The 27,710-nt window shown below is 40.5% G+C and overlaps 1 protein-coding gene across 2 annotated transcripts; it reads right to left on the reverse strand.

The window, feature by feature from the left end:
- Positions 1 to 27,090, reverse strand: zgc:162952 (PKc_LIMK_like_unk domain-containing protein). Of its 2 annotated transcripts, XM_047592776.1 has the most exons (10): positions 26,516 to 27,090; positions 25,583 to 25,657; positions 13,190 to 13,383; positions 12,410 to 12,531; positions 8,632 to 8,680; positions 5,955 to 6,104; positions 2,822 to 2,995; positions 2,430 to 2,513; positions 2,202 to 2,288; positions 1 to 1,326 (listed from the first exon to the last, which is right to left on the reverse strand). In XM_047592776.1, exons 2-10 carry the CDS (start codon positions 25,611 to 25,613, stop codon positions 1,222 to 1,224), a joined length of 996 nt encoding a protein of 331 aa, XP_047448732.1. In that variant the 5' UTR covers positions 25,614 to 25,657; positions 26,516 to 27,090; the 3' UTR covers positions 1 to 1,221. The 2 variants fall into 2 exon arrangements, with proteins under 2 accessions (XP_047448732.1, XP_047448733.1); XM_047592777.1 differs by lacking the exon at positions 25,583 to 25,657.
- Positions 27,091 to 27,710: the final 620 nt, after the last annotated feature.

Raw genomic sequence — 27,710 nt, forward strand, 5'->3', positions numbered from 1 at the left:
GGCATTTATAAGAACTTTATTTTTTATTTTTTTATTCAAGCACAATAAAGGAAAAAAAGTTTGAATTTGTTTTCCATGATGGAATGTGAAAAGTCCTGAATGCAGACTGATATTTATACCACTGAGCACAGAAACATGTCTCCTATATGGGTAAAAATAAAGTTATAGATTATTAAAAAAAAAAATTTAGAAGGATGAACACCAAATGCCTTTTGTAGTTTAGCTGCCTGAAAAATTTCTGATATCACACACAAAACTAGAATGTAGTAAATTAAAAAAAGTGGACTCTTTCGATCCCCACAAAACTGTGGCAGTTAAAAAAAAGAAAAAAAAGGAATAAGCAAAAATAGAAAAGCTTCAATATTTACAGGCACAGTTTAGCTCAAAGTAGCTCCATAAAATTAACAACACAAAATATGACGCGATGTGGACTAAACTATCACTATTCTGTAGTTTGACTGTCATGTAATGTTTTTTTGAGCAAAATCTACTCTTCATGGCTGCAAAGTCCTTATGCTAAATAAAATAAAAAGCCAAAATGATTTTGCCTTTTACAGTTTCCAGTATTATTAAATGAAAGAAAAAGTTGTTCTGTGGACGTAATGAATTGCTTAAACTTATGACGACATGACAATCAACTCTTGACTATCAATCGTCGCCCTGAATCCAACTTAAGCCAACCTTAAGATGGAATGTCTGCTTTCTGAAGTCATTTGCTTACAGTCTTGCAATCACTTTGTGAAAGTCTCAGTAGAGAGCAGAGAGTTCTTGCTCAGTCAAATGAAGCTTCCTCCTGCTGGAGGAGAATCCAAGCCTGACAAATGAAAAGGAGATGTGGGGAGTGGACAGAAGATAAAAATAACATCAACAGACCTGATGATCTGTGTCGTTGGTTACAACAAACCGCTCACAAAGAATACAAAGTGCTGACCGGAGAGGATGAGACCTTTTTAGTCACAAACAATCCTAAAAATATAACTACTAATGATCTCCAGGAGAAGTCGGGAGAGTTTCCACCACCCTTTGAAAACACATCTAGTACTGTACATCTGCAGCACCTCAGAGAGGAGTTTAGCCACGGCTGTGTGTTGTGTGGAGGAGCAGAGGAGATTCCGCAGAAATGTCCAGGTGTGTGTTTGTGTTGTCCAGGTTCCTGTCCAGACCCATAATAATCCCAGTGCTTTCAGTCTTGATTGATGATGGAGTTCCCAGAAGCACCGCTCAGCTCGTGTCCGGGTCAGATTTTGCAGGCAGCTCCAGGCTCTCTGCTACTTCTCCCAGTTCATCCAGCAGCTCTGTGAATGCTGGCCGTCTGAAGGACTCCAGCTTAGATTTAAGGACAGAAAAGGGAATCAGTTAGGGTGATCTAGACATGGCATACGGCAACATGACATTATTAATACAGATATTAATATGGATTGATATGTAACTCTTTTGTGCCATATTCACATATTCCAAGTGTATGGCTGCAAAATTAAAAAGGATGAGATTTTTCTTTGACCTCACCTATAACACAAATGTGGAAAACATTTAACATTGTAACTGAAACAGGCTCCAGCCCCCCACAATCCTCTAAGACAGGATGGTCAAACATCTGGCCGGATGTATTTGCTAAGTGCGAATTTAAAATACAAGACATTAACTACAAATTTTTAAATAAAAGTAACTGCTACTCCTAGTTTTGCACTGTCAGAGGAGCAGAACACAACACTGAGACCTGGAACTAAACAGCTGATGGCAGCCTTTGTATGTACAAAGTGCACTTAATACAATACTTTGACCGTTTTTGCAAATAATCTTTCTTAATTAATTACAGGACTTGCATGATACATCAATACTGTTATTATCGTTATCAGCTGTAAAATCATATTTTAACTTGTAAATTAAACCACAAAAGAATATAGATTTAAACAACCAAAAATGAATGTCATTACAAAATGTTTCAGAAAAAGTACAGAATATACACTTCCATACTTCAGAAAGAACAACCATTATTAATTATTAGATAGTATTTTCTTTAAAAAGGTTTCTTAGCTTTTGGTGTGACTTGAAACTTCACATAATTGCACCTATTTAGTTTTTTTTTTTTTCAAGAAAACTGATAAATCACATTTGTGTTCAGTTATGAGTTTGAATTGTACCACAGACTTATCCGATGTAAGTGACTTAAAAGCTGCCTTTTTAATAAGATCGAGACCTACCATACAGCAGCTGGCTGCTAACTCGAGGAGGCGCTGAGGGCAGCCGTTTGCCAGCTCTCTGAATGCATTCACATCCAGCCCGTAGTCCTGAAATGAATTTATGTCACGTCACTTTTAGACCTTTGCTAAGCGTGCTAAACAATCAACATTTGTTTTTAGTAGTACAGTAGTAGTTTTGTGCTACATTTGTAGTATTATCACTGCTGAGATGTCAGTGACCGGACCTACCTGGGTTCTGGGGAGGATCTCTGGGTCAGCAGGGATCCTGGCTAGGATTTCACACAGCACGATCCCAAAGGAGAAAACATCCACCTGGAAACAGTGGGAAACCAGGAAATACCCTCAGACAAGCTCTCAGAAACAACAGATCATTCAAAAATGTTAGTTTAGAGAATAATATATGACATTTTCATTCATATTTAATCTTATCTTACTGAGACAGCTTCAGGCCGTCATGTTTCATAAAAATAGGCACTAACTGACTTTATTAGTATGTTATTATCTAAAATATAGCAGCGTAAGTCTCTTGAACTTTTCTTTTGGAATATGTTACTGTGGACATGTTTGCAACAAATTATGATTATGTAAACACAATATAACAGCTGAGCTAGGACTGTCACCTTGCGGTCGTACGGCTCTCCTCTGAGCATTTCAGGGGCCATCCAGAAGGCGGAGCCCACCAGCGACAACTTCCTGCCACAGTCTTTCACTGGCAGCTCCACCACTTCCCTGGCCAGGCCAAAGTCCGTCACCAGGGCCTCCCGACCCCGAGACGTCACCCTGATCAGACAGTTCTGGAGAGACAGCATTAGAATAAATGGTCTGCAATGTGATAGTGAGCCAGAAGAGGGCAGTGTAAGGCTGTAAGGTTGAAAATTCAAGAAGCATCAACAGTTGATTTTGTCCACTTTTTTTTTTTGCAAAGAAAGGTGTTTGTATGCGCTTCTGTTGCACGTGTTTCCTGGAACAGATGCCAGACAAACAGTCTCTGTACCCGTCAATAAACTCAATAGGTTCTGCTGTCAGCACCTTTCCAGCACAATAAATAATTCACCTGGACCGCATGTGAAGAGCCCAGTAGACAACAGAGACTCAGTTTGGCTGACTGCCTGCCTGCGGGGCATGGGGTAGCCTTTGTCACAGTGAACGTCAGGCCCAGAACATATTTTTAATAAAGAAGAATTGTGGTTTGACTGAGTTTACAGAGCGAGTGGTGGGATGAGAGGCAGGAAGTGGGGGAGCTGCTCAGAGCTGTAGTTGCGTAACAACAGTGGGTGGTCATAAGTGTCTGAAATGTATAGGTGTGATGTTGATGTATGTGTGCAAATCTATATTCTTCTGTTTGTGTGTGTAAATGCGAGTGTGACTGGGTGCGTGTGTGTGGATGTGACGTCTCGGCCATCTGGCTCCCATTGCACAAGCGGCCTTTTTCCACCCAGTAGCCTGTTATTACGAGGCTCTCCTGGGAGAAAACTTCAGTCCCAAACCCCAGCTCCAAATTTAGCTGCAACCCCTCACCTCTGTGCCAAAGAAAGCAACAATTTGGAGAACAGAAAAAGGATACCATGATGAAAAAGGAGAGGCTTTAATAGAAAAAGGGGCCCCAGCTTTTCTATGAGCTGTAACTCTGAGTATCTTCCCGTCTTGTCACGTAACTGGATTTGTGGAGCTGGTGATTTAACTCCTGTTACAAAACTTGGTTAAGGTGGCGCTTCAAAGAAAGATGCGTCACCACTGTAACATGACATCTTCTGGTGCTATCCTGAAAATTACGTAACAAGCACAAACCCAAACATTTGAGAGCTGTTCAACCAACTAAAAATAGAAAATAAAAACGCCCAATGTAGCACAGCTACTCAACAGAGGAGATCTGCCAGCTTTCTGACCTCGAAACAACACGACTGCACGCAGCCTCACAACCTTTGAACCAATCACAATCAATTTGATCTGCCAGTCTCCATTAGTTACAAGTTAACCACAGAGTAAGGTGAACCCTTCCACATTAGGGACTGTTACACTCTCATCACAGTCAAACTGAAGGTCTTCCTCTTCAACAAACTGTGCTCTCTATGGATGTGTGTTGAAAGTTGGTGCAGATGATTATCAGGCTTCATCAGAGAACAAAAAAGACGTATTTCTGCATGTCTGTTTAGCTTTCTAATCCTTTTCTCTGTAGTGATTGCACTCTGCCTTTGCTCATTAAAGAGACCAGCCCTGTGTTCATGTCTGACATTGTAAGCTAAAAGAAATATTTAACTGATGGAGCTGTGTGATCGCTTTTTGAGCCTTATCTGTTAATGATATTGTAAATAAAATCAGTTATCGCAGATTATGGATCAGCATTATGCCCGGATCAATCAGGAGCCAGAGTGTGACGTAAATCAACCACAGCGCGTATGTGTGAACAAAGAGAACTGGGACGGGGCCAAATGAGTAGCTTCAGGGTGACGTGCATTGGTCAGGAGCCTCTTTTCTCACACAAATCCAGGGTTCATGTGAGCACCGACAAGTTATGTGTGCAGCAACAGCACTTAGTTAACAACACTCTATTTGCATGACAATAGTGGCTGTCATGTAGCCCCTTTGCATTACTGGATGTTTCTTCTGGGAAACCTGGCAACCAGAGGAGCGGCAGCACCTAAACACACAACTTTGTCCAGACTCTAGTTTATAAACGCGGATCTTCAAGAAGGATCATTACGCAGAATAGATCTCTTGGTTGGTAAAATCAAAGTGTAAATGATGTAGTAAGGATTTCATAGTTTTGATCAAAATAAGTAAAAACTAAAAACTCTCTGCTGGGCTAAAAACAGGTTAAATAGAGACTGATCATCCCCTCGTACCTTTCAAGATGGACAATGTTACTGCATTTGCTTTCAGTTAGACCCAAAACAATATCATATATAATGTCATATATAACTGCAATATATTGCAAATTTTGGCTGATGACGCTGTGTCCCAGGCCAAATCCAGCCCAATAACTATTAAACTTACAGATGCATGTGTATGTCTGTGTGCGTATATATAAAATGAATTTTTTCTAAACCCATTATTTTAAGTTTGTGTGAGTATTAGCGTTGTGATTGCAATTTCTTTGCACACACTATGCTGTTAAACTGCTGCTCATCAGTCAGCTTCCCTCTTATTAGTCGCCTTATTGCTCTCTGTTGTCATTCGTGTTTTTGTAAGTGCATTTGTCTGCCAAATTGTTTTGTACTGTCTGTCTGTATTGTACCGCTTGTCTCTACACTCTCTGCACTGTTTATACTGTCTGCGTAAGCTTGCACACACAGACTTTAGGCTCAGCTCATTGTTTTGCACTTAATCCTGCATCTTTATGCAGCTCCATGTTCCTGGAGCAATGCCCTCTCATGTCACTATGTACTGTACCTGCTAGATATGTGGTTGAAATGGCAATTTCAAAATGACAGTGTTCTTTCAAAAAATTAAATAAAAAAAAATAACCAAAAATCAATATACTGGGGCATATATTAGAGTATATACTGAATAAACAATGAACTGACTGACTGAAAAATTAGGTTTGTTGTACATGTGAAGGACTGTATTTCCAGTTTCCGTTATGTACAGAGTCCAAGGCATTTATGCGTACCCTACAGAATTCTGTTTAATGCATTTAATTTGTTGTATTTGTAAGTATAATAAACATAAACATACTTCCAAAATACAGATGTAAAAAAATAAAAAAAAAAATATCATAAATATCCTCATATGGAGCCAGACTGATGGTCTCACCTTGGAGTTGAGGTCTCTGTGGTAAATGTTCTTGTAGTGCAGGTAGATCATTCCTCTGCTTATGTCGCAGGCCAGCTCCACCTTCTCTCTCCAGCACAGGGGCACATCTTTTCTGGCCAGAAGCTCCTCCAGACAGCCACCATTTACATACTGAAACATCCAGAAAGGACCAGCTTATATACAGAAATACACCTATTAAACAAGTAAATAGGAATATTAAACTAGGTTTGGAGAAGTAATCGGATTATTGTCAACACTCTGGGATCACATGTGCATGTGCCCCACCGTTCACTTCTAACTGAGACTGGACTCATGGTGATGCACAGAAGTGACGTAATCCCCTAGGCTTGGAGAGAGATGCCTCTGTCTGGGGGCAAATCGACCTGAAAGTGTTTTCTCTTATTTGTGTTTTTTGGTGTGGGAGAGCATTCTGCAAGTCAGCAAATTGCCCTGCTGCAGAAAAGCAATTTTTAATTTTGTTAACCCCAGAAGAGAATATTGTGGCTGGTGGCACCGACAGTGAATTAAGGATAGCTTGTGGGAGTGCTTGGTGACTGTGAATCCTGCCCCTAAGTCTGCCTTCCATGAACCTGTAGGGAGACTGAGAGAGAACTCCTGGAAAAATGGGAATCATAGGAGCCTCCAAACGTTGAACTATGAGTCTGATCTCCTCCCTTCATGACTTTCTTTTCCTTAGGAGAGGAAAAGGTGAAGGAGAAGACTGCATTGGTCTCAGCAACATCAGGCCCAGAACACAACCTCTGGGTCTGAACAATGAAGTCCATGCTATAAAAAATTGCAGTTCACTGAGTGACCACTTGAGGCTGGCTCAATCTCATCTCATCTTCTACTATTGCTTATCCTCACTAGGGTCTAAGGGGTTGCTGGAGCCTATCCCAGCTGTCATCAGGTGAGAGGAGGGGTACACCCTGGACAGGTCTCCGGTCTATTGCATGGCCAACACAGAGACAAACAACCATTCACACTACGGTCAATTTAGAATCACCAATTAACTGAATGAGCATCTCTTTATATGGTGGGATTTCCCTATCGATGACAACTGTACAGGTGGTACATTTTAAAACTTATTTTTTTATTAAGGTTCAAAATTCTGCATAATTAAGGATGATCCTGCCCTGAGTTTGGGCGGAGTAAAACTCATCCAACATGGCAACCACTTGGAGCTACATTTCTAAAGTTTGGAACCAATAGGTGACGTCACGATGGGTTTGTCCGTAGTATATACAGTTCATGTGTGAGACAGGCTGTTCCTGGCAGCCACAGCTGCAAAGGAGTGTTTACCCCACAACCTTGGCCTGTTGGTTGGGGTGTTGCCTAGCCACGTATTTCTGTGTCATGACACCAACCGGTTTCCCTCTTACTGCTGCAGCTCTGGCTGCAGAGCCAGTTCTGGATGTCTGGGGTAGGTGAGGATTGGGTTTTGGAGGTAAGCAGAGGTCTAAGTCTTCTCCCTCCTGCTTTCCACAGGTGCTTGTCTCTCTCATTTTCTCCAAAGCTTGGCCAAAGACACCCTTGGTGGAGTCACAGGGTGAATCCATGACCTTCTGAGAGTCACATGAGCCAGACAGGTTCAGCTATAACACTCTCTCACCCGAGACTGCAAGCCCCTTCATTTTAACACAGTCAGACAATCCAAATGGAGTTGGAAACTGTGATGTTCTCCTTTATGGGACGCCTGAGAACCATTAAACAGATGTCCAAGGTAGCATGGATGCGCTGAGAGACGCTATTGTAGATTCTCACGGAAGAAAGCGAGAATGAATAGCAAGGAATTGCTCTACTGTGATAGTGCAAGGGGGTGGAGCCCCGTATCACAGATCAGTAGTTGGTCACGCCAAGGCAATTTCCCATAGCGAAACATCGTTAGAAAAAGAACTGCGCTTTTATTGTTGTTATAACATACACTCCCTTGCAAGTTATGACTGGCATCGTGAAAACTAATGCATTCTGATATAATAATCCTGCACGAAATCCTGGCTTTATGAAGGTCATAGCATTCAGCATGTGTTGATTCAAATGGGTTTTCGTTAAGGAGACTGCGGTTTTTCGAACTGCACTGTGCTGTACTAACAAGAAAAGATCCTCTTTATTAACTTGTAGGTAAATAGCGTTTTCTTGTTATTATGAGACATCAAAGTTCAGTTCAGTTTTTACAATACACCATCACCACTTTATCTCCTTCTTATGAGACACCATGATAGCATAGTATGTTTATAAAAAGACTCTTCCATATGGTGTTAAAAGTGTTAAAACACATGATTGTCTAAAGAGACACTGTAGCCAAGATCACTCATAAAACATATTTGTTAAATATAACAATGATCTAGACATGTGACAGGCTGTTTTATTAGGGCTGTTTGTTGATGGGATTTCATATATCAGCTAGACTTGTCTTGGGATCATTTAAATTGCGACCTGTGTGAGCAAGACATTTCTGATTAAAAGAAAATGAGGAAAATTAGTTCTTATCGCAGTGATCTAGTTACATAATACACACCTGACTCAACTCACTCAGCCTTTCATTAGCACAATCAACTCATATGATTGTAATCTGTTGTGTTTTCCATGCTCAGACCAGAGCCAGCCTGTGAGCGTACATGGTATGACTCACAGGTGGCAAACAAAACAAAACAAAAAAACACAGGGTAGAACTCACCTCCAAGATGGGATAGAGTTTGTCTTCTTTCACACAGATTCCCAGATATCTAGGACAAGAAGAGATTGTGTCACTTGTTCGTCTCTATTAAAACTGAAGAAGCATTAAGTCATTTTTTTGAAAATCCCTGTTACATCCCTCTGCACCCTCAGTGGCGTCTTGCAGTCTTAGTGTGGTTTGTGGGCTTAAGTGTCCTAATCAGTCACAATGAGGAGATGTGGATAAAAGGGCATGACTGAAAAGTCCTGAGAAAACACATGAGATAAACCCTTTATTTTGTAACAACGCAAACAACGTCTGGGTTTTGGGAGGGGTCTGGTAATTCTTTCAGAAATGTGTTTGTACCTGTACCTTCTACCTATCATCTTTTTTGATTTTGTGACACATGACAGAGTCAATAAATAACTTTCATTCTCATCTTCTATAACTGCTTGTCCTCTAGAGGATCGCGTGTTGACTGGAGCCTATCCCAGCTGTCACTGGGCGGGAGACATCCTGGACAAGTCTCCGGTCTATCTCAGGGCTAACACAGAGAGACAGACATACATTCACATTCACACATACGGCCAATTTAGAATCGTCAGTGAGCCTAACCTGTCTAAAGAGTATGTCTTTGGTTTTTTGGGAGGAAGTATGAGTACTCAGAGAGAACCCATGCAAACACAGGGGGAACTCAAAGCAGAAAGACTGTTCTTACGTACAAATGCAGTCTTACTACTTAGAGGTCATTCAATCAACTGATTCCTTCTGAGGACCTAGATCATGTAAGGGACTATTTTGAATAATGAATGAATACACATTTGGTATTTGTGGCAGTGAACCAGGGACTGAGACAAATTAAACTTCAATGTGTGTCCATGACAATGATCAGGAGTACTTTCAGTATTTACAGTTACGTATATGTGATGAGTGATGTAATAAAATCCAAACTTTAATTTTCGACATTTGCTCTGGATTTGTCATCGTAAGACACTGCATCAGAAATTGCTGTAGTTTTAAGGAAATCTAGCCCAATACCGATTTACATGTTTTTCAATACACCATAGATTTGAAGTGCCCTAAATTGTACATGTCCTTCAGAACTGAGACAAAAGTGGTGGGTTTTGAAATCTTTACCCAAGATATCAGACACCACACATGTTACGTCATGGTTAAGATATTTAAGGTACAGTGCAAGCAAATAGAACGGTCATGCCATTTGCTCCGATAATATCTGGATGGTTTGCTCATGGGTTCCCAGAGTTTTACATAATTGTAACCAAATGTGTTGAGTCAAAGGACTTAAACTCAGACTTGAGTCACACATTTGATGACTTTAGACTTGAGAAAATCACAAAAGACTAGTCTACTTGGACTTCAACATTGGTGATTCATGTTCAGTTGGGAGAACCCATATTCCTAGTTTTTCTTTACCACAGGCTGTGTCTAAGTCATAGCAATCTGTTTAAAAAGACAGTTTTTCCTCAACTCATACTTTCATGTTCAATTAAAACAAGATCCAAGTGTGGTGTAAAATCAAAAGGTAACATAACATTACTACCAGACTGAGAATGAAGGATGTGTATTTTGGGATCTTGACAAAGGTCACCAGCACACCTGTGTCCAAGTGTGGAGTAAGACATTTGTGCACTGTCAGTCAAACACGTGCAGGCATCCTCGAGCATGCCGTCACTGCAGCTTCAAACAAAAACAGCCCACACTGAAATGGTTCCATTTTTATTGGCATGAGAGAGCTATTACATATCCTCTTCTGAAGCTAATGGAGCTACTGCCTCGACCTGTTTGCTTGATTTCATCCTGCTCTCTTCATTACATCAAATGACACTCTGGCTGTTCATACAAAATAGACAATATACGTGTCCACATCCCCTGCATTCAACATAAAATGCCATTATGCTGTTGGAAACAGAGTTAATTAATACAAGCAAGCAGGAGGTTTTGAGTATGGCTGCAACAACTAGTAAATACATTTATTTGAGCAGAATACATCAACTCAACTTTTATTTTAAAAGCCCTCACCCAAGCATCAAAAGTTAGGATATTCATTCATGACAGCGATACAACCAGTAAGTCAAAATTGCCAAAATCCCAAAAAGAAGAAGTTACATAATTCCAAAAATTGAAACCACTGTAGCTGAGCCAATGGTTGGTGGGTGGTTAGAGTCTGGGAGTCGTTGGAAATCAACTTGAGAGCAGATTCTAACCACGGTTTCCATTAACGTTTTGCTCTACTATAACATTGGAAAGTTTCTGAACTTATGTTCATGTGAGGAATAGTATTATTAAGTACATTTTTGGAATGGCTTAGTCATATTAAAATATGGCACAATAATGTTTGAATAAAAGTTTATTGAGGGAGATTGATTATTATTTATTGGTTAATCTGAGGATTAATTAACTCCTCAGAAAATAGTCGACAGATTAATTGATTGAAAAAATAATCATTTGATGCAGTCCTAGCTTTAAGTAGCTGTAAGAACAACAGGACCCTGGGACCCAGAAAGAGAATTAAAAGAAAACAGTTGCTGTTTGACATAAGTAGATATTATCTACAACGCTAAATAACTAAGAATAATTCAGTTAGGCCTGACTATTATGAATGTTATAAAAGTTAAGGACTGTGGGGAAAATGACTGAAACAAATATCTTTTCCATGTGTGTTTGGCTTCAGCCTACACAGTGTGAGCAGGCTGGAGGCTGGTGTGTACCTGGTACTAACTGTATGAACTCCCACAGCTTTCGTCACCCCCAGCTGTACTGTAAGCAGATAAGCTGCACTCTGATAACCTCAATGCTGCGACCTTGCTAAATGGCTAAAATGAGATTGCTTAGGCAAACATTATGTGGGCCTGGCTTCACATGTTATGTAACTGCTGTAAACAAAAGTGCCAATATTAAACAGCACCAAGGTCTGATTTCTTTTGTGTTGTCCTCAGCAGCACTGACCCTCAGCTACAATAACGTTATCCTCATGTTGTGCAACCAAACAACTGACTCCACTAAATGCGCTAAGCACATTGTACCTGCAAGTACGATGTTTTAAAATAAACAGTGAATCAGATGACTGCATGTCAGTTTTCTTCTCCTATTAGGTCAGATCACATACAACCATGATATTAAGTTATGCTGATAATACCCAGTTCTATGTCCCAAAATGGAAGGGTTAGTATTATTTATGTATGACCATCAAACTTTGCCTTGAACATTAAGTAACAGAAGTAGTTCAATTTGTTTATTTACAGGACAAGATTATTGACAAAATTAAAACTTTCCATTCGTCAGTTGATCTTGACAACAACATGCAGGCTTTAATTTTTTCTTACCTATGTTTTGTTTGTCAGATTAAAAAATAATAGCAACAGAGACCACTTACGTGCCTACTACTACTACTACTACTATTACTACTGCTACTAGCTGCAGGTCGGATTCTGAATTGATTTTAAGTCGTTTTTGAAGCTTTACAGGTTCCACTTTATAAAATATTAGTACTTGATGGTTGTAATGTGGAGTGGAGGGCAGCAACGATAAAAATGGTTTTATCACAACAAACCCTTCATTGCTAGATCTGATGTCTATAGACCTAACCCATAAATGCTCCCCCCGAATTACAGACCATTAAGCTGTGATGTGGAGAGAAAAGTGTGGGAGGGTGCAGAATCTGCTGAGACAGAGAGGAGAGGCCACATGTGCTGGGGAGGGAATCATCCAGATGTCTGTAGGTAGTGTTTTTAGCAAAGACAGACAAACTTCAAGGCTTCAGTAAGAAGTGGGACATTACCTGACAATGTTGGGGTGGGAGAGTTTCTGCAGCAGGCTGATCTCTCGTACAATACTGTCTTGGTCCACATCGTTTTTGTAGATCTTCACAACCATCACTTTGCGACTGGTGCTGTGAATCACCTAAAGGACAGAGGTGGCTGTTAGTGGAAGTATGGTAGGGGTGGTTACAGCATCTGCCACAACAGAGAACTGAGACATTATGAGTAATGCAAAACCATAACACAGGGCCAAAGAGTCTGACAAACTAACTGTTTAGACAACAATTAGCTGCCATTTGGTCAAATCACACAAAGGCTGCACAGCAGATAAACATCTGAATCTGATAAATTGAGGAAGAGTTTTTTTGAAGAAGAAGAAGTAAACTGTGCTACTCTGTTGTTTTAAAGCCAATTCTGAGGATGTACATGGGAACCCACAAGTTGATTAAACCAGAACAAAGGTCCAAAATCAGAGAGCAATCCCACTTTGCCTGCACACAAAGCTCTGACTTCCCAAATCACTCAACCATCCTGTGGCCTCTTTCTAGCTCATTTCATCAGGGACAAAGCCTAAATGCATAAACATTTGCTCTTCCTAGCTCTGCTTCAGCACATTAGGAATTATGTAATGTCTCAGCTGGGGGTGAGTATTGAGCCCCCACAGTCTCCAGAGATGGTGGGCCAATCACGGAATTGTAAGAATGTCCCAATTAGTGGCTGTAACAAAGCAAGCTTTGACGGCAGCTCACGTGTAGGCTGACAATGAGGCAAAATGCGGGGTGGAAAGACAGATGAAATACCTTATAGACTTTGGAGAAGAATCCACTCCCGATTAGCTCAGCACTGAAGTTTTCCCAGAACTCCAGTTTGCGGACAGCAGTGCGGAGCTTCTGCCAGCGGTCCACATGGTAGTATTTGTCTGAAGACTCACCATAAAGGGTGGGGCTGGTGGGCTCCGAGGACACATCCATGTTACACATCTTGGAGATTTCCGCTGAAAAATAAAGACACATAGAGGTAGGTTAGGGTGAAGCTTTAATTCTTGTTCAATTTATAGTAACCTAACATGCATGACTTTGGACTGCGGGAGGAAACCAGAGCACCAGGAGAAAACCCACAGAGGCACAGGCATCAATGATAACCACTGTGTTGTGTCCAACAAAAAGAAACATGTGGAGAAACAAAAATCACTCAAGAAACCACAAGCATAACCCTAACTACCAAATGGCACCGGACTAGGCAGTGTCCTGTTCCACAACTTAGATTTTTTTACAAACAGAAAGGGATCGAATGCAAGCCGTCACATTGAGAAGACCTACTAGCCGTTAAATTGCATTCTCTGCTGTCTCCCCACTGCTAGCTGCTGGTCCACTGCTGTGAGCAATGGCCACCTTCACCTTGAACTCTAAAGCAGGCAGAGAATAGTGGAACGAAGAAACTGAAATAACGGGTACAAGTTCACATGTGTTGGGGAAGTTCCTGTAGTAAAAAAAAGAATCTTTGCAGAGACGGAAAGTGACACAGCAACACATTTTAATTGCAATAACAATGATTAATGATTATTTGTTGCTCCTTTTGTCCAGCTCAATAACAGATAGTGCTGGAGAGCTCTCTTCTTATGTCTGTTTTGGATCAGATCCATTTCTGCTCTGCCTTTTTTGACTTTTCTTCCTGAAATTCTTTAGGACTGAATCAAAATGTTAGGTAGGGGATGTCATTGCTCGGACAGGGTTGCAAAATGAAGAGAACTAGCTTAATTGTAACTAATGACATACACTGTGACTTGTAGTCTTAGTAGTTTGGAAGGCAAGGTAGATTTTTGGTGTATTTTTGACTAACATTTTGAATTTAGTTGATAATGAGGTGAACATATTTCACGTTTTATTCTGATGAAAGTTTAACCAGACCAGAAGAAAACGTATTAATGTGACTTTTATTCACTCAAATTTAAGCTCCTGCTTCACATAATCCAATGAATAAACTAAAGGCATTAAAGATTTGTCTTGTCACCATACTGAATTCACATAAACTCAATATCTTTTGTAATATTTATGTGTACACTGGCCTAAAACGTTTTAAAACACTTCCATTGTACAATGCTACTAAACTGATCTCACAAAGGACTGTGTGACAACCAAAAGGCCAATTTATGCTTTAAACTGTATGAAAGCGACCCTGGATGAAAGAGAAGCCCACAAAAGGTCCAATTTCACTCTACTACTTATTAGCTGCATGGACGAGGGAAAGTGTCTCCACTTTACAGGGTGGAACAAAGACAATGAATAATGTGAAGCTTAAAATAGAGGCAAGGCCGATAACGGAGCTGGTCACTCAACACAAACACCGCCCAGAGCTGTCAAAGGAGATGTTTGTCTTCAAGAGATGTAGGTGCAATTTCATTGTTTGACATGAAATCATATAGGCATAATTTATGGGCATGAGTAGCCTTTGTATGGTCAACCTTTGAAATAATATATAAATTATTGTAATTGACAATATATTTCGAGTTCTAATACTGCATCCTGATGCATTGTCCCCCTTCAACTTCAGGGGCCACCTCAGATTATACTAAAAATGGAAATCCAAAGACATGCATGTATTTTCAGTCAAGCGACATTTGGGGTTGAAAGATGAGGCCAACATATGTGTCTAAAACCACAGTTTCTGTAATGACTACTTGAGGCTGGCTCCCCATGTTAAAACCTCATTGTCTATCTTCTATAACCGTTTGTTGTCTAGAACATGCAAACTCCTCCAAATTCAATATATTCACATCTAAGCCTGGCCCTTAGCCTGGTTCTTATTATCCCCATTTGACGTTTTGTATCTGAAAGTAATTAACATGAGCATTAACATAATGCAGTGTCCATGGTGTACTGTACTGTGTACTGTGATAAATTTCACTGTAGGAGCCATAATACATGTATGTCTGAAGGTATACAGTATAAGTTCTGATTGACATGTGTGAAGTGTAATATCGATGTCTCCAATGGCTTCATCTTTTCCTTCAGCCTTTTCATTTGCCATGTGAAGTTAGCAGGTTGTTAGCATGTAGAAGCCACTGACGTTAATAGCGCCAGACTTTTCAAGACTCACGGTCAGTATTACCATTTGAACATAGAGCATACGGTGTTCGCAACCTTTCCCGCAAGTGGGATGGGAGGAAGTTCATTTGAGCAAAAATACTTAAAAAGCTGAAATGAAACCTTAGACTGTCTATTTCAGACACAGTGACAGATCACAACCAGCCAAGCAGGTCATCTTAAAGATAAATAGATGCTCAACAGGCAAATGTCTCCAGTGCCATATTCAGTACTAAGGGCTGAAATGATGTTGGTTCTTTGCAGACCACCAAAACAGTTCCAGCAAGAAGGTGCTCTTTATGGCACCAAGATGTTAGCATTAAATTCTTTTAGTACGATGAGCTGCAAGTTGAAACTGTAAAAGACCTCTCAAACCAACTCCAACACCTTGTCACTGGTTGATAATCTATACCTCACTGGACGACTATTGGTAGGTGTCACCAACACGACTTTTAGACGTGCCCACTACTTTCAAATGTATCACGCTATGAGACTACAAACCATTCAAGTACTGTCTAAGGTACACTTCAGATACACATTGTTCTTTATTAAGAAAAGATAATCCTCTAAATTACCTTACAAATAGCATATGTTGCAGGGTGAAAAAACATATTCGTCATCACAAGACACCACAGGATCAACACCTTCAGAAGACCTACAATGATCCAACTAAAAACTGCAGTAATTGCTTGTTTGTTTGTTTTCTGGCCACTTGGGACAACACAAAAATGTCGTCAATGCGCATCATCCTCTTTCAGTTTAACATGACCCGCACTAATTGACAATCCAGAGAGAATATAATAAACACTCAAATATGTTCTCCGCCCACTTGCTAAATGTGTCTGCGCTGTGTGGTGAAAGCAGGTATAATGGCCTCGTCTCAGAGCTTTTTCACAGTTCCAGCTGGAAGCGATGTATTATGAGGTGTGAGAGTGAACCCAAACCATAAATAATGGGCCAAAAAGCTGAAACTCACTATAAAGATTTATGAAGTGGACAGGAACTGCAGAGTTAGGTGATATTTCTCTGCATATTCACATTTTGTGGACACTTTCACTTCGTTTTCACGTCGTCTTAGTTTCTGGCTGTTGAATGTTAGGTGTAGGTATTACCTATGAAATGCTGCCAAGTACAATACACTTCCCACAGAGAAGCTCATACTATGGTCACAACTGGGGTACTCCTGACCTACTTTCAGCCACGCAGGGCTGCTGTGGAAACAGTGAAAGCCAGAGTGTGTTTTTTCCTACGACAGTAGCCCCGCTCGCCATCACAATGACGGCGGTGGAAAGCGCGCACTGACACGCTAACACAATTGGCAGCGTTCTGTCAATCAAGTCGGGGGAATCAACCCCAGCTACTGGTGCTGCCTTTGTTCGTTCGGCTTTGGACTAAACAATCAGTGCACTTTTCGTTCTGACGCTGTCAGACGGGAACGCTTACAGTGCTGCGCTTTCATCTAGCTGTCACTGTCTTTGTCTTCTCTACTGCCTCCGTCCGTCACATCTCTTTTCTGTCTTGGCTGGCTGCGTCTCAAACTTTCTTTTTTTTACACCCTAATTTAGAAAGTAAACACCAGCCGTCAAACTTGCCACCAGGTTTTTAAATGCATGCAAAAAAACATATAGATTTTCTCTACAATAACTTTAGGGTATCAGTATGTGTAGACACAAAAATGCTAAAAAAAAACAAAAAAAACTTTAAACTAAAAAAGACATTTTCCTGATAAAGTTGAAGACAGTCTACAGTCTCTTTTCCTGTTTGTTTGTTTCTCTGTTCTTCATTCTGTTTCCCACTTTGTCATCTTTCTGTCTCTCTCTCTGTAGTTCCCATCGACATCTAAACCAGCACATCTGTTGCGTCATTCATAGGTTTTGGAATATTTTCAAGCCTGCATTTTGGGTTCACCACTAGTCATGGTCTTTCATGTGCCAGAAAATCCGCTTTTAGACACTGGAATAACCATCTGCTGACACATATCAGCGCTCTAAACTATTCTTAAGATTTAAAACTGTATGCGCCATCAGCAAAAAAAAATATTTTGGCCGTTCTCGCTACTGCACGTGACCCGAGGCGTGTTCTTGAAGAGCTTAGGTTTAGTGTTTTTTCACAGAAGGGATGGAAAGGTTAGACAAGCAAAATCCAGGAAACGTGTTGGTTTAACATCCCTCTGCGAGTTTGACATACATCTGAACACTAACACCGTCAACGGGAATATCAAGGCTGGCCATGACCAGACTGACGTCCTCCAATCTGATAAGGAATGCAGTTCATGAAAGTTACACAGCTCACACTGAGGCGAGAATACTTCCCCACAGAGCTGCCTCTCCACACAAGGATGCTCCTTGATGACTGACCGGTAGATCGGGAAAGCAGAGAGTTTCTGTGTGTTTACGCACAAGTTGGTTCAGTGACATCTGTGAAGGACCATGTTACCTCCCAGACAGTAAGGTTTGTCACCTTGGGTGACGTCAGGGCAGTGAAAAAAAATAAATAAATGTCGCAAGTCACACCATGTGAAAAAGATTGCTTGATCTGCTCTACTTCACACCACACCGGTGTTAATTACTTTACGACACATTAACTTCACAGGGCACATGCATTGCCTGAGGACCTGTTGTAACATGGAAGATCACAAGTGCATGTGAATAAAGTAACGCTGTAAATTATTTATTAACATTACAGGGGGAGGTGGGGAAATAAATATAGCCTGTGGCATCTGCTAATTTAATATGTACAACCTGTACACGAGTGTACAAGGGATGAGCTTACAGTTTTTCTTTCTGCTGCCGCACTACACACCATGCAGCTGAATTTTGTCAGTATTAAGTATTAACTTTCAGCTGTTCTGATGAAATAAATGTAACAACCAAGCTACAGGACCTAACTTTCCACATGGAGGATGTTAGCTTACAAAAGTTTAATGCTTCAGATGTGATAAATTTAATAAACCACAGTAGGCAGTCCTTCTCTTTGGCTAATGCAAACAAGTGAGAGTGATTGTGCTATGCACGCAAGCATGACGAAGACAATTCGTTTTTACACTTTTGTTTAATATTTCAGTGACCTACTGCCTTTATTTTCAGATAAACAAACTGAAATGCTGGTTGCACTGCAACTCTGCACAGCACTGACGATACAGCAACCACGTCACTTAGTGCAGAGCGTGACTTAAAGTGAAACTGCTTTTTTTTTTTTTAGATGAGTATCATTTATTACTGATACAGGATAATGACGGCCAGGTTGACTTGCATTAAGTGACAGTGGCCAATGAGATATCTGTATTTATATGTAACTACAGGCAGAAACATCTTCCTGTATAGTCTTATTGACACTAAGCTGCTAAAATACTGGAAAGATCCTCTTATGGATTCTGTGTTCATGGTAAAATACAAGTATGTGTCTTCAGATAGGAAATTACAGGATCCACAGCTGTGCCGGGTTGGGTGATATTAAACATGATAACATAATGTAGAGAAATAAATACAGGCTAAATGGGGCATCAGAGTAGAACTCAGATTCTAGCCAGGGTTCGGGTGGAGAACGTCTTCCTCATAGCCACAGTGACTTCAGGCTTAAAGAATGTTAGGCGATGCGGCCAACTTGCACCACGCCGTAGCGTCAGTCTGCCCTTTCCAGCCCTGTAGTCATGACGTTTTTGGCTGCAGCATAATGCATTTAGGCCGATCACTTAAATTGGCCTGAGCCAAGCCACAGTAGCTGTTAATTGCTTCATAGATTTTCCTCAGCAGTCTCCAAGCCATGCTTTCGTCTGCAGGTTTTCAAAAGCAGAGACAGGGGGTCGGGGGGGTGGAGGGAGGTCACTGATACGTTTGATGGGCTCTGACATCAAATCAGGGGCCGCAGCTAGACCACACATAGCTGTGGCTCCCCACTGGCGTCAACCACACTTGGTGGTGGACAAAGCAGCGATGCACAATTATACTTAATATGGCAGGACATAAACTAAACTATTAAGGCCTAAAGAATACAATGCATGTTTTTATACTGATATGTCCCATTGAAGCATTTATAAAAAGGCAAAAACTAATGCAAAACATATGCAAATCAACAACGATAAGGAAACTCAATACAGGTCAAGCAATGACTACTCTAAAACGTTCATGCAATGTTTTCAGGCATCTGAAAAATGCCATGAGGAAAACCTCAACGCAACAATGTAATCCTATCGTGTAAAAGGATAAACTGCTAAAAGAAGAAATGTTTTTACTTACGTTATGTTTATATCCTGTTTGGTGCTGGGCTCGTATGTCAGTGGCTTCAATAACAGTAAAGTCGTGGGCAACACAAACATGCACCGAATAGGAATAAATCCTCTGAGTCCAGTCATCATGTTTCGAGAGTTTTTTTCATATTAAACATAAGTCTGTAAAGGTTCTTAGTCATCCAGATACTGGTACAAAAAGAATAAGTAAAAACAACCAGACTTGTTGGGTTTCTTGAATCCTTTTCACCACTCATCCAAATAGCTTCTTCAGGTCTTCAGTGTTTGGATTTTAAACATACGCTTTTCATGCAGGCGAAACATAACTATAATGATATTTATAGTGCAATGTAACACATGAAAATGAGTCAGCACACTAGTATTAATGCACTGATTATCACCCCATGAAAAGTGTTTCAATGTGCCATCACAAGGACAGAGGAGTTTTTTTCACTGCAACATATTGATTAGTACCATGAAAAAATTTTTTAGAAATAGATTTTTGAAACGATCAAGCGCATTAAATAAAGATGTTGCAAAAATAGTTTTAGTGTTGAAGAATTAAGAAGATACAAGGATTTTGAATGTAGCTTCAGTGATTATGAATGCTCTATTGTTAATCCAAAAGGCTTTAAAATGTCTGATGAAACGTGCTATGAAAATTTGAGTAAAGCTGGGCCTGGTGCCACAAACTAGCATTAGGGTGGAAAGTATATCATGCGCATAGTGTATGCCATATTTACTCAAGTACTGCATTTATTTAAGTATAATTATGATGTACTTGGCTCCACATTTCAGAGAGAAATATCACTCTTTTACTCCATTATATGTATTTATATTCACTAGCTTAATGTACTAGATAGGAGATGAACAAAGGAAGATATAAATATAATATCTATATTACTTTCTTTAAAGATTTATGGATTCTCCGATGATATTTGTGATATATCACAAAAGAATAGAAAACAAATACTAGTTCTACCTCCAGCACTTACAACGGTAACATGCTTATACACTAATCCTTCAGTATTAGTTATCAACAGACATCTTGTGGAATAATATCTCAGTCAAGCCTTTTCTTTGTGATGTTTAATGAGCATCTTTACATTGCTTTATTGACACTTTTCATTGAGGAAAGAATTTGAAATACGTCTTTCATCTCTGTCAGTCCAATAACATGCTGCATCAAAGCTCAAAAGATTCCATTACGTCTGTAGTTCAGCACCATGTGTTCACATTCAACTTACAAAATGTTCAAATAAGAAACCAACAGCTGGCCAAAGTAAAGATTCTAAAGTAAAGTTTGTTGCATTTCTTAAAACCTTTTTTTTTTCCATTCATCTAAATACTGTATAAATAAGTATCACTGCTTGGTGATCACAGCAGTGATTCAACCACTGCATGAAAGAATCTCACCTCTAACGGATGTATTTCCCTGGAACAATGCCTTGTCACTCAGGAAACGATACATTATGCATTTCTTCTTATGTGTCTCTCTCCGCTCCACTGACCTCACTTGCGGCCTTCAGTTACGGCGCAAAAGATCTGGTTACGCTGTTTTGTTTCTTTCTTACTGTGGTCATCTCATTAGCTGCACAAGATAACTCACACCATCAGTTTTTCTTTCTAATGGAGCACAATAGTGTCAAGTCGTTTAGAGTAGGAATATTCCACAGTGTTTACTGTTTTTAATTGCGCAAGGCCTTTTAACCATCATGAGGTTGCAAGCACTCTCAGACACATTATGGCGGTCATGGCTGCAATGTGCTCTGCCCTGCGGTACGCCTCCTAATACCATGCTGAAGTGGTAATGTGGTTATTGTTGCAACCAGAGCTCCATGGAAGAAGACGTCATAGTTGTTGACACTGGCTTAAGAGCGGTCTCCTGGAAAGGATACGTTATGGGATGGTACAAAGTTATTAGATGTTAGAGGTGGTAGGGTTAATTTGGGGGACTTTTCTGTATTTGTCACCTAAAATTAACACAGAAATAAAAAGCTCTTTGTGTGGTCCTTGGTTTAACATGACCAGAGTCTGCAGTCAGGAAAGCTGCTCCACGGGCAGCGGGCATGCAAGTACTTTGAGGGAAACTATGATTGCCACCATGGCATTTAAAGAATGTTTTTTTTACCATATATTGTGGTGCATTGCCATTTAGGTTAATAATGTGTTTTATACAACTTGGACTGAAAAAGTATTATAGAAAGCATCTCAAATGGGCATTTGAATTTCATTTTACACCAGCAGCTCCAGCGGCTTGTGCTGTTACAAACTGTTAAACTGTTTTTTTCTCAGTATAGGGTATGTTCAAAAAAGTATATGAAGTAATGTAATGCTTGAAATATAAAGGCACAACTTCCCCATCCGTTCATGTCCTTACAGCCCCCAAACATACAACGAAAGGCGAGATGGTCTATTCAAGGTATATGACCATTACTAGCGGGAAACATAGACATGGTAGCGCTGGAAATAACAACTTCATGAGGCTCCCTGTATATTAATACGACATCCTAAAATAGCAGAGTTTGACGTGCGGTCGAAAACATGACCTAACAACCACTGACAACCAACATGACTGACAATCACTCTACTGAGAAATCAAATTAGTTCATGGTAAAAAGTACTTAAAAATCAGTGAATAATTCAAACAGCAGCAGGTGCTCAAGCTGCCTCAAGCTTCAGCAGCACATGCAACACAAGCACGGAGAGGTGTAAAAGCAGAGCACACATCTATACGCACCACCTAAAAATTCACTTCATGGTGGTAAACAACTTAAATAACCGGATCGTATCAGTCGCTATCTTTCTCTGTGGCTGAATGTGCGGCATTCAAACAGTGCAGATTTGATTCAACAACAGAGTGACGCCCTGACCCCTTGCAGAAACGCCGGCACAGGGAGATGCTTTGCTCTATGTATTTCTTTCTGCAAAGAAAAATCCTGCTCGAGAACAACATGCCACTTGTCCGAGACGGGTAAGTGGGTTGGAAGCAGTGTCAGAGGTCACGGAAAACATAGAAACAGCACAATGTATCTCTGTCCTCTTCTGCTTCCTCCCACTGCTCCCACCACAACACTACATCCATCCAGCATGCGAGCCAAACTTCAATGTTTGTGTAGAAGTGTAGAAAAAAAGTGGACAAAAAAGTGGACTGCAAAGATAACCTAAACAGTCCAACATCAAGGAACTAGATTCCTGGGTAAGGTGATATAGATCTGATATTGATATAGATCATAGTGAATATATATTTAGCTTTTGTGTAGAGTTTATTTGTGAAGTTATGGAAGCCTCACACCATTTGCACTAATTACATGTTTTGTAATTTGTGCTGGTGTCCTGTGATGACACAGGGAGAAAATGGTTACTGCGGCATCACCGATGGCCCTGATTCTGAGGCAACATGCTGAATAACAAAAATGAATTAATTGAAATAATACCAAATCCAGAGCCTATATAATGTTACCTACAACGGTGCACAGTCAGAATAGTTGCAATTATGACACTGACAGTATTTTAAAACCTGTTAAACAGCTGAGGTAAGTGTACAGGGAAGATGTGAGAGCTCAAACGAGTGAAGACATGACCTGGACAAGGTCTGTTGCCATCTTTTTATGGGGAGACGACAACATCTCCAAACTAAAACCACTGATTGGTTCAAAATGTTCAGTCAGAAGATGTAAAAGAGGCAGTCTGTTCTACTTAAAAAGGCAGCAGTGGAGCCAAGAGTAACAACTTGTACATTCAGACACCGCTCCACCGATGTTGTGTCTGTGGTGAGTTATTTTCACAGTCCTAATGGGAAAAAAAAAAAAAAAGAAGACAAGACAGACGGTGCACAGTGACAAATCACGAATACACTGAGATGTGAGGTTCTCAGGACTCATCTGTGTTTGATAGTGAGATTTTTCCTCATCTGTGAGGTGGGGGCTTTGATCTGACGGGACAGGAAGCTGTTGATGATCAGCTGATGATCCTTGGCCAGAGGGAATCCCTTCACCCGAAGTGCTGAGAGGATTCATAAGGATTCCCTCTCCATCCCTCCTTCCTTCCAGCCGATGCACAGACTCCCACCACAAGTCTGCTAATAAATCCAAACCCCTGCTCTCGCTGATGCATGGAGACAGCCTACACAGATGGCTCGCAAAACTTTTTTTTTTAAAAGTCCTGCAGAAACCTTCACAGACAGTGCAAACACGAAGCTTGTCGCTAAGCAGCCTGGCATCCCAGACATGTAGCAGTACACAGTAAGTGTGAATGTAAATAAAAAGGGTGGGAAATTGTGACCTTGAACCTGTGTATCCATTACAGTGGAAACATGATATGCAGTATCGACATGCTTTGCATGCACAAGCAGTGAATATACATTTTGTTTCAATTTATTAGACTTACACGTGGTTGTTTGCATGCAGGTTTTTGCTTTGATCTGAGATCAGCACAATCTGACACCTTTGGTAGCACTGCACTGTCTGAGCTTCTAAATTAAGCTGCAACAGAGACCGATCCGTGGTAGGAACACACGAGGGGGAGAAATATCTATGCAGCATTCAACATTAAATAGATAAACATGTAGGTAAACTGGAGTAATCATATGAACTGAGTATATACTGAGTGTATTATAAACAGGCTAATTTTTTCATTGTTTTTTCTAATGAGAGCTCTCTTGATTTTTAGCCATGCTCATACCTGCTGCCTCTCAAACTAGTAAATTACAGGTTTAGCCAGTCAGTAATCCAGACAAACACTAATGCATTACTGAAGCTCGTGCCCAGCTCAACACTTATTTGTAGCATGGGTTGGGCATCTGTTGGTAGCTTCATAGTTCTGATTTCTAATGAGAAATAGAAATAGTTGAAACAGCAAAAACTAGAAGGCTAGAAACTAACGCGACTTGGTCTGCAGTTGCTCCGTGGTTTTATTCTGTGATAATAAGAGTAACAACACCAGAGTCATAAATAACATCTGAGCGTGGAACTTGTTTACAATAAAATTGCTCTGATTGCTTATAGTACGGTCTAATTGCATGCAGGGGTGTGTTTCTCTCTATCTGCTGAAACATGCTCGATAATGATATCCACATGTTTTAGCATAATATGTTTTTAAATGCGGCAATAAAAAAATCAAAAATATAAAAAATGATTTTAACCTCCATTAGAGGGTGGAGTGGAGCCCAGCAAGAAATGACCCGTCTGTACATGTCTGAAAACAGTTTGTTTCGCTGATTAGGCATTCTAATAATCAAACCAAGTAACCAGAAATACTGTATTTGTGTGCAGAGTCAAGTTGCTCCAGGATTATCAGCGGATAAGTTGTGACTTTGAGTGAATATTTGGAATTTGTAGTTTGAGAGATGCCCGACAATTACTCATACCCAACAAAAACTAACTTTACACACTTTTAATAAGGGCCAACATATATTTATCTATAGCAGTTGTTGAGTTTAATATTGATCAGTTCTTGTTGTACAAGAAAAAAAACCCTGCTCTCTGGGATGTGTTGAACATGGAGGCCAGGTAACAGGACACTTCACTGACGCACCATCCTTGGACACGTTTAGACAAGGTAACTGCTGAGCAGAAGTCTTTCTATTTCAGAACAATGCAGAGCTAGACACATTTAGTTCATCCAAGACACAATGATTTAACACATACAGCAACTGCTTGCACTGGATGTGACAAACTGCCATCAAGCAATGCAGCACTGTGCACACACATCACAGCGCACGCACACACACACACACACATCACAGCTCAAGACGTGCGACAAAGTTGTGGTTTCTCAGATCAGTGTCAAATGTGGAGTTGAAAATCAATCATAGCAAGTCATTTTTTAGCCATGCAAGCTCTACTAAGAAGGACTGAAAAGTATTTGAACGTTTTAGTACTTACTCCATTGATTTATTACGCTATTCATATGCATCTTGCGGGTGGTGGAACAAACCCAGAGGGGTCTCTGTGCAGAAACTGAGGAGGAACCACACGCATGCAACAACATATGAACAAAAAACACAGACACGGGACTTTCCACAGAAACAAGGCATACAGGGCGACAAGAAAGCAACACCTAAGACTAACATAACATGAAGGCTGACTGGCACACATGAATCTCACATTTCAACATTTTTGTTTGAGACCAGGCACTGGACTGCAAGTTCTTTGATGTGCTTCACTTAACATTATTTTTGTTCCCTGTGGCAGTGATACCGAATCCTCCTGACTTCATTCCTCATCACGCGTTACGGTCTTAACAAAAGGTGCGTGAAGTGCAACCAAAGAGTCATTTTTGGAATTTAACAAGCCTGGTGACATAAATTTTCCATAGAGTTGTCGACACAGTTTGATACTGGCCTCACAACAAACTATGAATAATAACAAACTGAATATATATTGTCGTGTTTTTCATTAAGTTAAGACAGAATGGGTTAGTGTTTATCTATGTTAGTTAAATGCTGACAACACAACGAATTTAAAGAAGCCACAGATAAAACACTCTGCTGAGATGAGTGAGAATTATTTATGGCTTCATCACTTCAGGCTGCAAACTTTTAACTACTGCCACATTGCTGTCATTAAAATGTTTACAAGTACTTTAATTCTGTACACATGTCATAGAATCTAAACAAATCAGTCGTTTTTCTGGTAATTTATTTCTTAAGTCAGATTTGTTTCAGGACCCCTTTAAATGTCCTCATCCCCAGTTTGGGAGCCACTGCACAGTATAAATATCATATTTTTACAGCCAGTAGTAAGTTTGCACTGACTCTATTCTGCTTACTGTTTGTTGCAACTTGTAACACAAAATATATCGGACAGTCTACTTACATAGATTGAGTCTCAGCGTCGTGTGCAGTTTAAAAAGAAAGAAAGGGAGGCTCGGGTTTAAACTGTCGATGGAACATTTAGCATCATAAATCCGCTGTAGTTTGTGGCCTGTGCAGGAAGTCCCGTTTGTTCTCACTCTTCGCAGCGTCTCTTGCAGCGCGCAGGCGGTGCATTCAGGAGCCCCCTGTTCACCTCGGCGCGCACGGTGTCGGCGGTGAAACGAGCCTCGCTAATGCAAACGCATGTTTCGTGGGTTGTCTTAGGAACCAGCCTCACCAGCACGTCGGTGGATGTAACTCCGCCCACGGGGAGAGGAAGAGGAAGAGGAGGAGGTAGGCCGGCCTGAAATGAGCAGCAGGCAGACTGGAAAAGACCGTGGTGATGTCTAAGAGGACAGTGTGAAGCTGATACAGACTTTCACACACATGAGTGATTTTTAACACAAAACCTATATCACGTTTTAGTCATTCAAAGGGTTACCTATAGTGCTCTATTTAAACCATATACTGTATACTGAATCCTTCTTGTACAATGCCTCATAAGGAGCACATTCACAGAGTACAGTCACAGCTGTTTGTGCTGATCAGAAGCATCTAGATACAGCACTGCACAGAGGTGGGAGTGATTTGAACAATGCTGAGCCCTGGCCCAGAGCATAAACTCCCACTCAGTCAGTGTGGGAAATGAATAGACTGGAACAGAAAGCACACAAAAGACAGACACACGGACACTCTGTGGAGAATGGGAGAGAGCTTCGTGTGGTGAAATGACAAGAGGAACACAACAATGCAGGCTGATTCAGCGTGCTGTCAATTTGAGTTCATTCTCAACATATTTCTGCGCAGTAAATACTAACGTGCATGGACAGTGAAAAGTAACAGAGGAGTAACAAACCAAACCCAGCATAGATGCTCTGTTTGACTGTTTATACAAAGAATAAACCTTCAGTTATGCAGAAACTGTGCACGGTGCGAGTTTACTTCCTTTTATTTGTTTATTTTTTGATGATTTGTACTTGTACTACTAAAGTTCACTGACAGGAGAAAGAAATAACGCTGACCACCTGTCACAATTCAATGTTCTGCTGGGAAGCTTTTGGACCTGGCATTACTTAGACATGTACCACCCAGCTAGACCAGACCAGGACCCCCCACCATATAGCAATGAGCCACCAGGATGCAGCCTGACACAGACA

Source organism: Mugil cephalus, chromosome 8 (genome assembly GCF_022458985.1).
Source record: "Mugil cephalus isolate CIBA_MC_2020 chromosome 8, CIBA_Mcephalus_1.1, whole genome shotgun sequence".
Taxonomy (NCBI): Eukaryota; Metazoa; Chordata; class Actinopteri; order Mugiliformes; family Mugilidae; genus Mugil; species Mugil cephalus.

Coding starts and splice junctions, on each gene's coding strand:
- zgc:162952 (XM_047592776.1), bottom strand. CDS start 25,613: ATGCATATGAATAGCGTAATAAATCAATGGA. Junction 6,105..8,631: donor AACTCTATCCCATCTTGGAG/GTGAGTTCTACC, acceptor TGGATGTTTCAG/TATGTAAATGGTGGCTGTCT. Junction 2,996..5,954: donor ACAGAGACCTCAACTCCAAG/GTGAGACCATCA, acceptor CTGTCTCTCCAG/AACTGTCTGATCAGGGTGAC.